The 16,898-nt window shown below is 39.4% G+C and overlaps 1 protein-coding gene and 1 long non-coding RNA gene across 3 annotated transcripts; one reads left to right on the top strand and one right to left on the bottom strand.

Moving 5' to 3' along the window:
• The first annotated feature begins 124 nt into the window (after nucleotides 1-124).
• On the top strand, nucleotides 125-8,630 carry LOC128815533 (uncharacterized). Of its 2 annotated transcripts, none has more exons than XR_008439668.1 (2): nucleotides 125-163; nucleotides 8,445-8,630. It is a non-coding gene; the product is annotated as an uncharacterized LOC128815533 (long non-coding RNA). The 2 variants fall into 2 exon arrangements; XR_008439667.1 differs by lacking the exon at nucleotides 125-163 and adding an exon at nucleotides 3,867-3,959.
• RIOK3 (RIO kinase 3) lies at nucleotides 2,540-13,189 on the bottom strand. Its single transcript, XM_053992327.1, has 13 exons — nucleotides 13,013-13,189; nucleotides 12,145-12,266; nucleotides 11,195-11,340; nucleotides 10,962-11,066; nucleotides 10,298-10,407; nucleotides 9,441-9,584; nucleotides 8,433-8,560; nucleotides 7,365-7,550; nucleotides 6,656-6,815; nucleotides 5,551-5,631; nucleotides 5,373-5,462; nucleotides 4,951-5,058; nucleotides 2,540-3,859 (listed from the first exon to the last, which is right to left on the bottom strand). Exons 1-13 carry the CDS (start codon nucleotides 13,076-13,078, stop codon nucleotides 3,758-3,760), a joined length of 1,548 nt encoding a protein of 515 aa, XP_053848302.1. The 5' UTR covers nucleotides 13,079-13,189; the 3' UTR covers nucleotides 2,540-3,757.
• Between the last annotated feature and the right edge of the window lie 3,709 nt (nucleotides 13,190-16,898).

Here is a 16,898-nt window from a genome sequence, read left to right as displayed (position 1 = left end):
CCCCCGCTCTCGGGCGGCCGCTTCCTGTTTACACTCCCCCCGCGCGTGACGCGGCACGCTCCCGCCTTAAAGGCGCAGCGGCCCGCGAGAGGGAGCGGGGACAGGGAGCGCTGCTGAGGGAGACCGGGAACGGCCGGCACTGCCGAACGCCGAAGTTTGAAAGGTATCAGTGAGCTTAACAAACGGAAACAGAAACCTGAGAAGCCGCAAAATCTGCTTCAGGAAAGGCGTGAGTGCTGGCAAGGTGGTAGAAAAGAAAGACGTGGAATGAGCATAGCGTTACAATGCGGGAACACATTGCAAGTATTTAGGAGGGCACGTATTAGAGGAGGGAAATAAGGGAATTAAGGTGCCAGGGTAAGCTCTGACTTAACCAGTGTCACTTATCAGGGCACTGCTCTAGCTGGGAGGATTTATTCTGCTTTTAAAAGCAAAGCTAGTGGACTTTAAAGTGGTTAGGCAAGCAAAAACACTGTCTTAACCAAGTGTGGAGGCCACAGCAGCAGACTGGGGCTTTTAGCCCAATCGTTTATAGTGATTTTAAAACCAACCAACCAAAAAGAAACGCAAAACTTTTATGAGGAGAAAGAAAAAGGAAACAACCGCTTCCGAGATCTGCCATTATTTGTCCACAATTACTGCATCATCACTGTCACTATTGATCCTGCTCCTTGGCAGGAAACTGCTTTTTAATGTTGTAAAAAATGGCTCAGGAAAAATATTAATAAAGCATTATTGAAGTCAAGTTATTGAAGTGCTGAGGACTGGCTTGGTCCTCAGCATTTATGCTGAACATATATTTTAGTTTGGACAACAAAACAGCGATGGGATCTTTTGTGTTGATGCACTGGCTAATGCCTTAGCTCACTTGCTGTAAGCCCTACATTATGATCTAGAAATTGTCTGAAAATATCAATTATGTATTTGCTTATTGGTTTCGAAACGAAAATTTAAAAATAGGGGGGGAAAATGACTAAGATCATAACAATTTTTAAAATTTCAGATTAAAATGGTAGCACAGTTTAATATGGGAGAAATAGAAATTTAAGTACCAGGTAGTAACACAGTATCATGCAAACAACTGTTGGATGACTTGTGACCCAGTTAGTCCACCTGCACTAATTTCACATCAGATACTAAAGAGATTTCACATAAAGATACTAAAGTCACAACTAAGAATTACAACAAACTGTTCTCCAGAACCCTCCTGCATTACCAAACAATTCTGTTAACTGGAGGTGACAAATATATCCAAAGCATTTAAAGTACCTTAAAGTTTATAATTTTTTACAAAGTAACAAAATTTATTGCTAGAAGTTTAGTTAATCCACGGTGAAAATTTAAGAAATTCTACTGACATTTACTCTTTCCTACTTCTCTAAAAACCAGTATGGACTTCCTACAATTGCAATAGAAACTGAGGTATCTTTGAGGGGAAATCAGCAGATGAGTAAATAACACACACAACTGATAACTTGTCTGATAGTAATAAACCTTAATGGCCAATTTCAAAACTAAGATTCTATTTGCCCAGTAATAAACCTTTTATTTCAAAGGAGTCCAGGAAAATGCTTCTTTTAGCAAATGATTGTTTTCAACTACTTGGAAACATGCCCAAGTGTCTTAAAATCTCAAAGCAAATTCCTGAGCCAATTTTACTGCTGGAAATGAAAATATATTAATATATGATATAGTATATAATATATAGTATATCATATATTTGGGCCCAGTAGCTTTATATTTGACTCAAGAAAAATGGCTTCATTCATTTGGGGCATGTTTGGTTTTCTTAAGCCTGTGCTAAACAGATTTTAGCAAGAAATTAAAAATGACCGTTACAACTGAGGCTTTGGACCAAGCACAGAGATACAAGCAGGGGCCTGTTTCAAATAGTAACTCAAAACACACCCTTCCTTCACTTCCTGTTATTTCTGCCTTCTTCCTCTGACTTGATGCAAATAGCTATAGCAATCATAATCTTCCTTCTACAAGAACATTTTAAAGTGTTAGCAACTGTTCTGAGATTTTCCTCCCTAAGAAATGTTAAGAATATTAAAACTAGTTATAAGCCAAGAATAAGACTATATTAAAAAAAAAAAAAAAACAAAAAAAAAAAAGCCTTCTCCTCTGAAGGAGATCTGGATATCTTTGACAACAGCAGCTTGTAGTCTTCCTAAAGAGTTAGCACTTCCCTTGCAGTAGCTAGTCTGTTCTTTCCCTGATACCATTGTTTTGGGAAACTTCTTCACTGAGAAATTCGGAACAGACTTAAGTATCTCAAAGATTCAAATTCCTTTATTTCAGAAGTAAGGGGTAAATGCAAGATACTTGTCTGATTTAGAAAAAGGAAGAGGATCCAAGTGTTGGGATGAAACTGGCAAAAGCAAGGTTGTTTACTGTTCATGTAGTACCCACCCAAAGAGTCATTTTTATATTGTTGTAAAGAATTAGTGTGGTCCTACCCTAAGACTGCTCTAGTGAAGCACCAAAGATCAATGAAGGCCTCCGTGATGCAAAGAACCATGCAAAAATACCACCACAAGATCTTAACATTTTACTTCACCACCAGTTTTCCAACAAAAAGATTAAAAAGTCACTTTCATAGCACACTGTGACGTCACATGTAGCATCACTATATTCTGCTTGATAAAGAGCAGCATCAGAAACTAGAAACCAGAAATCAGTTAAAAAGAAGTTGATTAGAATTCCTTAATTCCAAACTATCCCACCACATCAGTTCATCTTTAAATGTGTTCTTTGGAGAGAAACATCAGTAGATTTTTAGAAGTTGCTGGAAAAAAAAAAAAGAATAAATAGTCTATGGAAACCAGTATCAGTCATCATTATTTCTAAACAAAGCTTTTTTTGCTTACGGGTGCAAAAAGAATACTCAGAATTGTCTATGATTATCTTCAGGGCAGGAACATTTGATGTTCCAAACTGATATTCTAGGTAGAGACAGGATTATTATAGTTTTATTTTTGGCTTGCACCAAGTTCTTGCAACCACCTGTGTATTAAGAGTGAAGCTTCCTGAATTGACTTTTTATTATACATCGTTGACTCAGGATTTCCTGGCATGCCACCAAGGAAGTCCTCTGCTGGTTGGATTTCAAATATATTTCCCACATAATACCCAATAGTATTTACAGAGATAATTAGAGCCACATTCCCTGTACTTCAAATGAAAAAGTCCAGACTTTTACATTTATAAATATATTACTTTGCTAAATTAACATTTTCATATGATGGCAGTGCATAGTTTGCCTTTTCATTTTGCCCTTGGTGGAGATGAATGAAAGACATTGTGTCCATAAAGAATGTTTAGTTAGTTTTCCAAGCTGCATTAGGAAAAAAAAGAGAGCAACTCTTCTAGTGTGCTTTCCCACTAGATACTTTGGACAATATAGATGATTTTTAATTTTTTTTTTTTAGATTAAAAGACATGTAAGCTCTGAATCATGCAAAATATTACCATCTGAGCTACATTAGTCTAATGTAACTGGGCAATTGGTGAAGTTGTCAGTCTGTTCAGTGGTAGTGACGGTCCATTCTCACAGTGCCAGCCTGATGTGTGGGACAAGTTAAAAAAAAAAAAGCAAACCACCAAGGCATCACCATATGCTTGCTGTGTTTTCCATTTTGGTATTCCCAGCCAACCACTCTCTTGACATTGGCAGTTGACATTTACCACTGCACCAACGTAGTTAGAAGCAGTAAATTTGTGTTTTGTTTTGTCAGCGACTATAAACTCAGTGCTATTCATCATATATAGGTGGGTCTCCATCACTGGAAAACGTTGACAGTTTCTTTCCATGATTCTGCACGTGATCTTCATTCATCTTCTCCAAAGCTTCAATCTAGAGAGCCAAAAATAAAGCCATGTTGAAATCATAAAACCATGCCAGTAGCAGAAGGCTTCTAAACAGCATTAAAAAGTAGCTTTTGAGGCCAGAGCAGGTATGTAAAATGTTGCTATTTCAAATATTCAGTAACAGCTCAAATACAGCCAGGTACACCTTCAAATATCTGTTCTCAACAAGTTACTAAAATGAGCAGCACTCCTTTACAATTTGAAGCTATGTAACCAAAATGCACCAGTTGCAGGGAGGACTGTATGATTTCTTAAGATTTCAGCTGTATTCCTCAAAGTACAGAAGTGTGCCTTTCTCCAATGACACAGAGACTGTGGAACTGTGGCACTATGTTCCCTTTATCTCTTTCTTACTTTGACCACCTGCCCCAGGAGTCACCTACTTACCAGCTCCCACCTACTCCATGCTGGACTAGCACAAACCTGCAATGTCACTAGTAATTAGGGAGAGTAGAATTGCCACATTGCCCTTACTTTAAGTGGAAAATATGGAACATTTGACAACTTGTTTTTTTTTAAATCTGGTATCAGGACGCAGGCCTTGAGGAGTTACAGTCAAAGGTTGAAAACTAAAAGCCAACAGTGACCAAAGATTCCTAAGTCCATATTTACATTAGCACGATTTTAAGCTTCAAAATTAAAAATGCTAGCTTAAACTTTAAATTCAAATAAATTAACATCTAAACCATGAAAAATAAACAGTAGAATAAGTATTCTTTTTAACCCAACTTTCATTTTGTTATACAACCTTTAATGTATATAAGGCAAGACAACAGCTTTTAAACTAAAACAGATCACTAGATTTGCCTTAATGCTGAAATGAATCAACTATATTCAACATGAAATCTTTTCTGCTTGGGAGCACGGGGATCAGGAAAGGGAGTGGAGAGGTCTGTCAGTCTGAGTTTCTGTAGATGTTTGTACTAGGTTGAAATACTCAAGGTTTTAAAAAGAGATGCAGAATGACTGCTGAATTTTTACTCACAGCAATCACACAAACTAAATCTGGAAACTTAAGGTATTATAATAGCTACCATAGCTAACCAAATTTAAATTGTTAGACAGAGAAAACTATACCTCTGCTTGGAAGTCCACTTCATTGTCAGCTGTAATATTTAAACCTGAGACAGCGTTGAAAAGTTCACGCTCATTAAGTGCTTCTGCCACGCCTCCTTTCTGGAAGAACTAGTCAATATAAAGAGCACACATTAAACACTTTACTACACAGAACAAAATATTCCTTTGACTTTCCCCAGTTACTACATTTACCCAAAATTACATTTTTGTTTTTGTTGACCCAAGGATAAACATAACCAAAGGAAGTTCCAGTTTTAAGTTCTAGTGGTATAATTTTACTTTTCCACATTTTTTTTTCACTTTCAGAGAAGGACACTATCAGCATTGAAAATGTGCAAGAGTAATCTTCTACATATCTAAGATATCTTGTATCTTCGAAAACATGCAGCATAACAGAAGACTGTCAGACAAGGAAGTCCTACCTGTGAAACATTCCTACAGTCTCTGAACAAAAACTCAAGTCCATGAGGATGGGTTGGCTCCACAGACTGACTGACATCAATGAGCCAGACCTGTAGTCACAAAGAAATAGCAATTCACTTTGTATTACTATTTCACAGTAGATAAAACTTTTCCCCCCCAAATTAAGAACAAACTCACCTTCCCATCATGCCAAAGCATGTTGTATTCACTCAGATCTGCATGGACCAGATTGCACTCCCTATACAACTGCTGCATCATCTGCAAGGAACCAAATTAATGAAGGAAGTATGCTATACTCAAAAAAAAAAATCGCTAGCATGACTTAAAAAAAAAAAAAAAAAAAGCCAAAACAACCCAAACCTTTCCCTAATCACCCACATAATTATGTAAATTACCCAAGTGTTCAATACACTTCCATCCAGGGAACTGCAATTTTGGCAAACTGCCAGCACACTAAGCATTTTATCACTGAGCTTAGCTTTGGCAAAGTCAGAAGAGCTGCTCTGGTAAACTCAAGTCAGCTCTGCCAAGCAGTCCAAGTGCAGGAGACAGATAAGCATATTCTCTAAATGCCACTTTCACTCCTATCAAATGGGACGGAAGTCTCTCACAGTTGTATAGACTGAGTCCTAACCAGTACACAAATTCACTTAAGACACAGCTGTGTTGCTCACTGGCTCACTGGTCTCATACATTTGAGACCTAGACCACTCCTGTTACCAAGCTGTGGGGCTGGTTGCCTGGTTGGGTTTTTTTAATATCTATAATGTAATAGTGAGTAGACAGTTAGCAGTTGGTGTGTTTGAATCAAGCAGATAATAGGAAATTAAAGCATCCACCATGCAATAGTCTGATTAATTCTCCAGTTTCTAGGTTTGCTGAAGAGGGGGTGGGTGATCCACTGGAGAGTGCTTAAGCATTGTAAATTAAATGTTTGGGAAGCCCAGAAAGACTTCAGAGAATTTTCTAAACCACATACTGCTTCTGTAAAAGGAGGACTACTTGCTCACAATTCCTCTGCTGCTAAGCATATGTTTGTCATCAAATTCCAGTATGTTTTCCACTCAGATTAAGATTAAATTTAATTGTATTTTTTCCAGTGCATAATTTCTTACTGAGTCTAAGTCACACATTAAACAGCAGCAAAATAAGACTCTGGACTTTGTATCTTGAAAATTATGTAAGCATCCTGAAAAGTAAATAAGTGCTCGTTTGTCCTTACAGTTATTCCCTTAAAAGAAAATACAACCCAGAATTGGAGGAGAAATCAGCATAATCTTACACTGAGAATCTGATAGTAGGCCTTTTTCATATCTTCACTACTAAGTGTTACATCCTTTAGTTTAGGAGCTGGGACTTGATCCTGGCCAATGAAAGACATAACCAAGACGTGTTTCTTAAGGATAACCACTTGAGGACAAGGAATTCCTGCATTTTGCATCCTGTGGATCAGAAAATAGATGCTGATTAAGAAAAACAGAACAAAAGCTTCAAAGTCTCCAAAGTTCTAGTCCCCGCTATCTCTTTTGCAATCTGAGACCTCTGTGAAAAACCTGATCCAGAGTAAACAAAGTCTTCGAGAGAACTGAAAACTGAATAATTTCATAAATTGTACAGTATTTTAAACAGGAAAATTCTGAAGTTGTAAGTGAATCTAAAAATGCTCACTAAATACTAATCACTTTTACAACTAGAACCTGTTAACTTCATGAGCCTGTAAATTCTGCTGCAAAAATCACTGAAGATGCTGACACAGCTTATTAAATTGTAAAAAAAAAAACAAAAAAAACAAAACAAAAAAAAAAAAAAAAAAAAAAAAAAAAAAAAAAAACAACCAAAAAAAAAAAACCAAGGGCTTATTCAAGCTGTAGCAGGTTGTATATTATTTTGGCCTAAAAGTCAAATACCCAGACAGAGAGAGTATCTTCCTTAAACAGAGAACGGGAAACTGACAGGCATTTGGCAACTACACTTCCCTTTTCTTTCTTTACCTTGTTAAGTTATGCATTTCTTTCTCAGCCCACATACGAATAATTTTTCGTGGATTCAGTTTACTGAAGCGGTCTTTAAACCTGTAGTCATCCTTAATGTATTTGTCACGGTTCTTGAATTCATTAAGAGTTGTTTTAAACACTTTGATGGCACATTCTGGAGGAATAACTTTATCTTCAGTTGCACTGCTCATGGGAAAAGACAAATAAATAACAAAGTTAACTATTCACATATTTACAAGCAAATGCATGGCTTTGGGTTTTATACATTGCAACATACAGCAATTTTTAATATAAGAGAGGATCTAGTTTTCTATCACATTTAGAAGCCAACTTAAGTTTATAACAAATCTATGATTAAACTTACATATGAATGTTTGGGTTTTGGCATTTTGATTCTAAGTTGCTTATCAAATAGGTTACCTCTCCCAATTTGTTAAGGCGCATCTTTTCTCCCTTGACATCTAAATATATTATCTGTATTTGAGTTTTATTAGTTCTTTCTCAAACATCACTGGTTTAATCTAACTCTGTTAAACACAATGCAGTTGCCATAATGTACTCTAATCCTTCCAGTATGGCAGGAAGGATTCAAGAAGTGAGCAGCATCCCAACACTATTCTCAAGATAACCTGAAAGTAACAAACAGCACCTCCACTGAGCTGCAAATATAGAGCTGGCAATAGAGCAGTCTCTATGGAAAGACAACCTTCAGGTAGCCCAAGATCCTCACGACAGCTCTGTGGTCTAGGGCAGGTCAGTGGAAAGAGTCTCTCAAAAATCTGAAGACTTCTTTTTAAAAAAAGGAATACATTTTTTTCCCACAGAAAGGCATGGTGGATTTGTCCCCATTCATTAATAGCCTCCAAGTAAGAAAGTGGGGATTTTTTTACTTTATGGTTTATATAATTTGGTTTTCAGATTTTATTATTATCTGCATATACACGAATACAGCCTTTAAGTCTCAGAAATAAAAAAAGTGCAGATGTTTACATATTTTTGTGTTTTCTGCTTTTTAAATCATCTCTCGTACTTAAAACTATCATCAGTAACAAACAATATACTCACTTTCCTCCATAGGCATGAAAAACAACAGATTCTTTTCCCGTGCTGATGCAGCCTGTGATGGTCTCCAGCATCCCAGAATTGACCATCTTGTACAGAAGTAAACGTGTTTTAGGATCCACTGCTTTCTCCTACAAGAGATGAATAGGATTAATAGGCAAGATGTGAATACTCAACTCAATAAAGCAATTCTTTGCTTTACCCTGAGTTTAGAATATTTATATACCACAAGAATTCAACTAAGTGGAAAGAATAATGTATTAATAAAATTTCTCTCAGCTGACAGAAGGGAGAAAAAAAAGCCAAACCAAAATAAACATCTGAAGCAAAGCAAATCTGCTCCAGGACTGATTTAATACTCTTAAGTTTCCCATCAACTGTGCAGCACAAAGAATATTTTACTAATAGCACATATAGACTGTGGCTCAACAGCACTTTCTATAGTGTTTTCAAGAAGTCTTTACAAATAATGAATCACAATATCCCAAGTATTATATTTCTTTGATATAAGTAACAATAAAGCAAAGCAAAACACACAAATTTGAAGAAGTCCACATCAGGAATTACCAGAGGCCCTACTTCAAACTCACCCATACAGTCTACCAATTAAATTATTAGGTCAGTTGGTCACCTCATCCTCCTGGAACTTGTTATGCAGACAGATATTTGGGACCATATGGTTCAACTGCAGAGGATTAGTCCTCTGGATGTTTCTATAAATAACTTCCAGGCAGTTTATTCAACGTAGCTGATTAAGAGACAAGTTTAGAAAGACGAAGAGAAAAAAACAGTAGCTGCTTGCTCTTACTTCAACATGGTTCTCACAGTAATGCAGCTCAAACAAAGAGCCTTTTTCTAGTAGGAGCTAGCTGATATCAGCTCTTTCAGCAACATTAACATAATGTTGCTTAGCTGTTTTACTAAAAATGGAATGTTGCAAGAAGTTACCCAGCAGAGTTTAGCTATTACACAAGATAAGGAGTAGATAGAGAGACTTTATTAAAAACATACAGCAGTGGAGTGCTCCTTCTTCTCATGGAGCCTTGCACTTCGACGTTCCTCAGAGTATGCATGCTGTTTTAAGGCATTGAAGACTTGATTTGACAGCTTTAAGTCCATCCCAATTCCATCCCCAACTTGGAATTCAGGTGCAAACTACGAGCAGAAATAATAAGAATTTAAGCATTGTTACTAGCAGACGCCAAAAGTTGGCACAAACAAATTTCTCATTCTGATTTGGAAAAACTCAGGATAGATTTGGACCTATGTGAAACCTACTTTGTGCAATGTTGTCACTATGTTTAAAAAACCCACTGCTTTAAACTCAGAACTCAAAGTTCTGCCCAAATTGATATGAGATTACCTAACATCCTGCAAAAATAGCACTTGCAGCATTTCCTTATTTACAGAAGTTGCACCAGTTACCTTAAAAAAATGAAAGGTATGTCCTACAGATAAACAGACTGAAAAGCTGTAAGTCAAACAATTGACTGAAAATAAGTTATTTGGCTTATCAGACAAAATTTATTAGAAGAAAGATTACACAACATCTATGCTTTTCAAAAAGAGCTTCTGTGTTTTATTTACTTGTGTGCCAGACTTCCTGATAGTTTTGTTTTCCCAAAAGAGTTCTGTGCAAATTCTTGAATTGCTCAATAACAAACTACTTTTAAACAGAAAACCCACAAAACTCAAACTGCCAATGCGAATAACCAATAAAGCAAAGAGTGCATTGCTTTCATGCAACAGGGAAAAAACAGAAGTCAGCCCCCTACCCAGCAGTACTGGTGGACAAGCATTGGTTCTTTGGCTGAATTGCAGCATTCCAGTTTTACACACAAAATAAGTTTCCCTAAGTTTTCACTTACATTTTCCATGCGAGCAGTGTTTTTTCTTCCACATACCACTTCATCATGTTTTGTAGTAATGTCTTTTCCTTTTCCTATGAAACCCCTTCTTGGTGTAGTAGTAGGTTTATCTGCCAGCAGTGAGAAAAAGAAACCAAACTTTACACCTAAACAAACATAACCAAAGTTCATAGAAGTCCCACAACATCCACAAAAGTCATATAATTTTATTTATAAAACAGAATAAATTACTTCAATTGTATGATCTTAATGCAGTCTTCTCCTATCCTAAGCACGACAGCTTCTTTGGCTAAGTAACAACTTACTTCTCTGTTTTCTCTGGGGTGTCAGACACATTTCTGGCATGCTACAACAGGAGTATTCAATATCATGTGCAGATGGTATGTAACCATATCATCCAAACGTAGATGACAGATGAGCACATCCCACAATACTTCCCCTGTACACTGGTTATTTTGCCAGATTCAGCCACTGAAGCCAATATATTGGCAGACAGAAGCCTGAAGTTACCCACCCAACCTCCTGCTGACACCTCCCATTGAGGTGACCTGATTTTAAATGTAGCTGGTGTCTCTCCTCACATTAAAACAAGACCTAATTTAACTCTGTCATACTCTCAGGTCTGTTGGCTGAAGAAACTGTATTGTATAAAGCTGTCACATACCTGCTCTATATGGATCATGACGGGTATCCTGCCAATCAACCTCATCCTCTGAGCTGTCACTGTCATAGGGATGCACCTTCCGATAATTTTCAAAGGATATGGAGACTTGAGAAACAAAACAAATAAGCATGTCTGTGATTATCAGGGATTTGCTACTTCCTCACAGCTCTGCCAATTTAAGCTAAGTGCCAAAAACAGCTCCAAAGCAAAAATATTCCTTCTGATGAAGGTACCTTTGCTATCTCCATTGATCTTCTTCTCTTCACGCCGAAGCTGCGCATCATATTCCCTGTCAAATTCCATCTGCAGCATCTGAGCTAGCATTAGATCACTAGAAGTATCAATATTTTCTCCTGTAATAAATGGTCCTTCTGCAGCACTACATAGGATGAAAACAGGAATTTTAAAAAAATTAAACACAGCAATCTAAGCAGAAACACTGCTTTATACTACTTTCCCACTCTATACAACAGACTTCATGCAGAGCTGACAGAAAGGAATGGATCTCAGCTGTCTGCCTCCTCTCCAAGCCAACACTAAATATTAATAGATCATTACTTCATTTCTCTTTGCCACTCATTAACAATGTAAATTTTACTTAAACTTTTGCTTGTTTACCATTCTGCAAGAAGCATTAAGCTCTATTTTTAAGATGTTCTTCAGGAAAAAAAAAGAAGGCATGTGTATATTTATTTGTATGTTTAAAACATCCCAAATATTGTTGCTTTGTTCTGTTTCACAGGAGAGATAGTCAAAATTTGTACAATTTTAGAACTAGTAAGCTCTTGGCCTTAGTTTAGAGCTTTCAGGTAGTGGGAGGATACAGGTGATATACCTGATAGTTCTCAAAATAACATTCTATATTGTTGACAAGAGTTCCTAAAAGGGTAGAAAAAACCCATTTCTGACATTTCTCTAAATATAGCTTACAGACTGTGTTAACAGCCCCAGAAAATACATAGAAAACATCAATAAGGAAAGAAGAGCATCAGAGAAGAGAATCTAAGGAAGACTTTTAGCTGGGGAAGCCATCTTCACTGAAGAAGATCTGAGGAAGCAGAGTTAGGGGGAACAGGCAAATCATTTACTGTATTGCTATGCACTGAGCACATTGTAAGAAAATGCACAAGAGAGAAGATGGCATCACAACTATGGAGATCACTAATCCAGGACTTAAACTTACGCAACCACTTCAGGAAAAGCAGCATTTTCTTCTTCTAGCTGCAATTCTTTTGCCAGCTGTTCACTCATTACATCAGCAAGAGAACATGATATTGATGTTGTGCTAGGGGCTCCCCATGGACACTGTAAATAAGCATTTTATTCAAGTCAGCAAGACCTGTGCAGTGGCAACACAATAATCAGGATAATTAGCTATCGCTGGCTCCAAAATAAGCTCATGTAATCCTGTAAGGGCTCTTCTATAGATACTTGGGGAACTACTCAAAGAGTAGTTTCATAAACTCAATAGGGAGAACCAGGGTTGAAAAATTGTTGATAGTCACTCACTAATGAAGGAAAAAAAGTCAGTTTGTCAGTGTCAGTACCCTCTGGAGACAGGGGTAAAGCTTCCCCAGGAGGTTTGCATACAAGCAGACACGCAACCTATGTAAAACTTCTCTTGGAATGACCCAACAGCAATGGCTCCTAGGCCATGAAAGGTCAGCCATCGTAAAACACGCCCTCAAAACCGCAGAGGGACACAACACCTCGCTCGGGGAGGCGGGGGCTGGGGAACGACAAATCCAAGCAAGCCGGGACTCGCTGCCTACCGCCAGGATAGCCGAGATCACTCGGCTCCAATTCCCTCGGAGGGAAGCAACTCAGTTATCAGGCTGTCACAACAGCTCTCACCACCAAGGAGATAATTGCCGGTAGCAGCAAACCGCGCTGGGGTCGCTCTGCCGAGTGACCGCCACCCTGGTGGTGCTGGCACCACCTCGAGCGCCCTCTCCACGGCCTCAGCGCTTCTCCTCCTCTTCCTCCTCCTCCAGCTCCCCGGAGCCGGGACAGCGTCGGGCGCGGCCCCGCGGTGCAGGCACAGCGCTCACCTTGCCCTGCCAGGCGGGGCCCGGCCCGGCGTCGGGCGCGGCGGCAGCGACTCCCACCGAGTCCATCGGGCACGCAGGAGCGGGCGGCGGCAGGAGCGGGGTTTCTCCGCGGGGCAGCAACGCTCCGACTGCGAAACCTTCCGGGTCCTCCGCGGTTCTCCGCGGCCGTCAGGCGGCCCATTGGCCGGGGGTGACCCGCCTTTCCGGTGATGTCACCGGGGCGGCCGCGGCCTCACCCACCGGCGGCGTGCGGAGCCTGCCGGCGGAACCCCCGCCCGGCCGCCCCTGCCCGGCGGCTGAGGGACAGCGCCGGGCTGCGCTGGGCTGGCGGTGACGCGAAAGGGAGAAGTTAAATAGCTGACGTTTGTTTTTTATCTCGGGAAGCAACCAAGGGTGGGAGGGAAAAAAACCCCAACAAACCAATCAGTAAGCCAGCGGCAAAAGAAATGGATGGAGTCCAGAGAAGGGCAACGGAACTGGTGAAGGGTCTGGAGCACAAGTCTGATGAAAAGCGGCTGAGGGGGCCGGGGGTGTTTAATCTGGAGAAAAGGAGGCTCAGGGGTGACCTTATCGCTCTCTACAAACACCTGAAAGGAGGGTGTAACTAGCTGGGGTCGGCCTCTTCTCCCAAACAACAATCAACAGGACCAGAGAACGCAGCCTTAAACTGCGCCAGGGGAGGATTAGATTGGACATTAGGAAGAGTTTCTTCACAGAAAGGGCGATTAGATTGGAGTGAACTGCCCAGGGAGGTGATGGAGTCACCATTCCTGGAGGTGTTTAAGGGAAGATTGGATGTGGAACACAGTGCCATGATCTAGTCCACTTGGTGTTTGGTCATAGATTGGACTCAATCTAGAGGTCTTTTCCAGCCTAATTGATTCTGTGAAATGAAATAGTTGGCATTTGTTTTTATTTCAGGAAGTAACTGAGGGAACAGGAAAAAAATACAACAAATTAACCACACCATAAGTAAACAAATTAATTTAATCCCAATGCTGTAAATCACTGTAGATCCAAATTTAAATACTTTGTATGTGACCTGCTGCCTTTTACATCTCAATTTTATATGTAATGTTTATCTGGAAAATAGTGTTGTGAGTAAAATGCCCTATTTCCAGGACAGCAGCGAAAGGATAGTGTTTTGCTATGACATGTTAGGTCTACTTGGGCAAGTTTCCTTAAAGGAAGGAAGCAATGCCTAGAAATCTCCTCTGGCTGGCTTATCACCATCTGTTGAAGGTATCTGTCTGCAGTCAGACAAATATGCTGTCACAGTCACTGTTGATAATCTGAAAACCAGCCTAGGAAAGCTGCACTTCTGCAAGGGCAGAAGTTCCCTGTTTTAAATCTGGCAAAGCCTGTACTGTCAGGCAGGCCCAGTAAGGCCATTCATATCAATTCTCAGCCATGCAAGAATCAGCTTCATCGGCCAAAGTTCCTCTTATTTGTCCTTAGCAACCTGCAGTGATGTAACACATTACAATCTCCTAAGACACTCTGTTCCAGAGTTCATTACCCCAGAAAGTTCCCTGCTAAAAGACAAACCATTTGGAAGAGGGTGGGGACCCAGATTGTAATACACAACCTGCATGCATGACACGGGCTTGTGCCACGAAGACATTTTAGGATCACAGAATTATTTAGGTTGTAAAAGACCTTTAAGATTGTCAGGTTCAATGACACACAGCACTGCCAAATGCTGGCAAGAGTGGCTTTGTCTGGTGATGCAGTACCAGCATGTTTCTTACCCTCTTTGCACTTAACCTGGTGAAAAGAGTTTATTTCTTTCCCTTTGGGAAAAGAAATACCCTTTTGGGGTATGAAGATTACTGTCATGCTCCCTTCTATCTTTTTTGTCTAAAATCAACAGTTTTATATATGAACAGAATATCAAAGCAATGTCCTGCTGTCCTGGGAAAAAATCATTAATCTTGCACAGCTGTACAAGCACTGATAAAGAAAATGGGTTTTGGTAGGTTTTGATTCAGAAAGACACGAACAGTAACTAAATATTCTATGTCTTGTTATTAAGCTTTTAGTTTTCAAAAATAAGTTTTCCATTTTAGTCTCTTTGTTTCCTGATTAGGCCTTGATCCCATGACCTCTCATATGAAAGGATCAAGCTTTGAACTGAATTGTGTTAAGAAATTTACAGAAATTTACCTCTTCATTCTTAATCCCTCACTGTAAGTGGTGTACAAGAATTCATACCTGCCTCTGTATTTGGCTGTAAGAAAATATATCATTGATGATATATCAAGATAATATATTATATATGTACCACTTCTACTAAGAAATACTGCAAAAAGCTCAGAGATATCACTGTAATATTTTGCATGAAAGTGATACCCCACTGTAATAGAAAGTCAAAAGTAGTCTTACTGCATACTTACATTAGTCTTTGTAGATACCATAAACTTTACTTACTCTTTTTTAAAGCTTTACAGGCTGAATTTGTGGCACAATGCAAAGTGTGCCTTTGTTTGCCATATACACATTTCACATTTGTACGTAAACAGGTGCTCTGCACAGTGGAAATGCTGTATCTCTGATTGCCTTCCATCTCTAACACATCCATTACAGTGGCTCATCAGTGATCTCCGTGAACCTGGATGGACCAAACATTTCAGCACTGGAAATCGATGTCTGTGTTGGACCACTGCCTTACAAACCAGATAGGATCACGTCTGATGCACCAAAATACTTGGATTTATGTTGGTCAGCTGTTCAGCTGTTGCACTCTGTTGATCTTGTCTTTGGAGGCTAAATGCAGCAGGTTAGGCTCATGTTATGGCCTGGATTTGACCACTTAGTGCCTCCCTCCGTCCCTAGTTTAAGCCATGTTCATAAATAATTCCTTATTTATGCTGCTTTGCTCTGTCCTCTAAAGAGAGGGTGTATGTGTACAGAAAGGACCCGGTAGTTTGTGTTACCTGAGCAAAGTCAAGGTAAGAACTGTAAAGATAGGGCCTTGCTAATACCAGGACTGGGAAAAACAAGGCTTACCTAGGTCATAATAAAAGATCACCCAGTAACCATGACCTGACAGGGCGTGTCTTTCACTGCTTCTGACCTGCCTGGGATATTTATGGCTCACACGTCACCAGTGAATCATAGAATCATAGAATAGTTGGTTGGAAGGGGCCGTTAAATTTAACCATCTAGTCCAGCCCCCCTGCAATAAGCCGGGGCTTCTTGTCATGAGTGTGGGTGGGGGCTTCAGACAAAATTTATTAGAGAAGCCCTCCCATTGCACCATGAGGTGCAGAAAGAACACCCTTGCTTTCTAAATTCCTTCTCAGAGAGGAGCCAAGGTGCAGCTGGATCCAATCTTAGCCTCAGACTGTTCGTGATTTAAGTTTAAGAAATTATAGGAGGTGTGATTGAACCTTTGTACAGCTTTGTCCTGTAGGATAAATGATGGTAAACCAGATCTATTTATATAAAAATGAATGATTTATTATGGTAAATTATTAGACAAAGAGATCTTACCCATAATTATTTACTACACACTATAGAAGATAAAACTACTAGAATAGGATGGTACAGTGCACTCTGTCAAAGCAACTATATTAAAGCAATTCTATTAAAACTAGCAAAAAATAAATAGTTATTAAAACAGAGATGGATGTCATTCATGCATGTCAATGACCATGGGCAAAATCTTTTTCACTCACTCACTTTTGAGGGGTGTCCCCACCCAAAGGAGGAATCTTCATACACACTCCAAGAAGGGATATGTTAGAAGAACCTAACCATATGGAAATGGACTGGACTTTTATAGTGTGCAGTGACTGACTACCAGTCATGTATCCCCAGGTCAGCTAAGCAGCTTGTCTGCCAAATCTTTACCTCACTGTCAGGATGTTAATTTGGGTTGATG

The sequence above is a fragment of the Vidua macroura genome, chromosome 1 (assembly GCF_024509145.1).
Source record: "Vidua macroura isolate BioBank_ID:100142 chromosome 1, ASM2450914v1, whole genome shotgun sequence".
NCBI lineage: Eukaryota > Metazoa > Chordata > Aves > Passeriformes > Viduidae > Vidua > Vidua macroura.
This window is presented reverse-complemented; position numbering and strand designations above follow the sequence as displayed.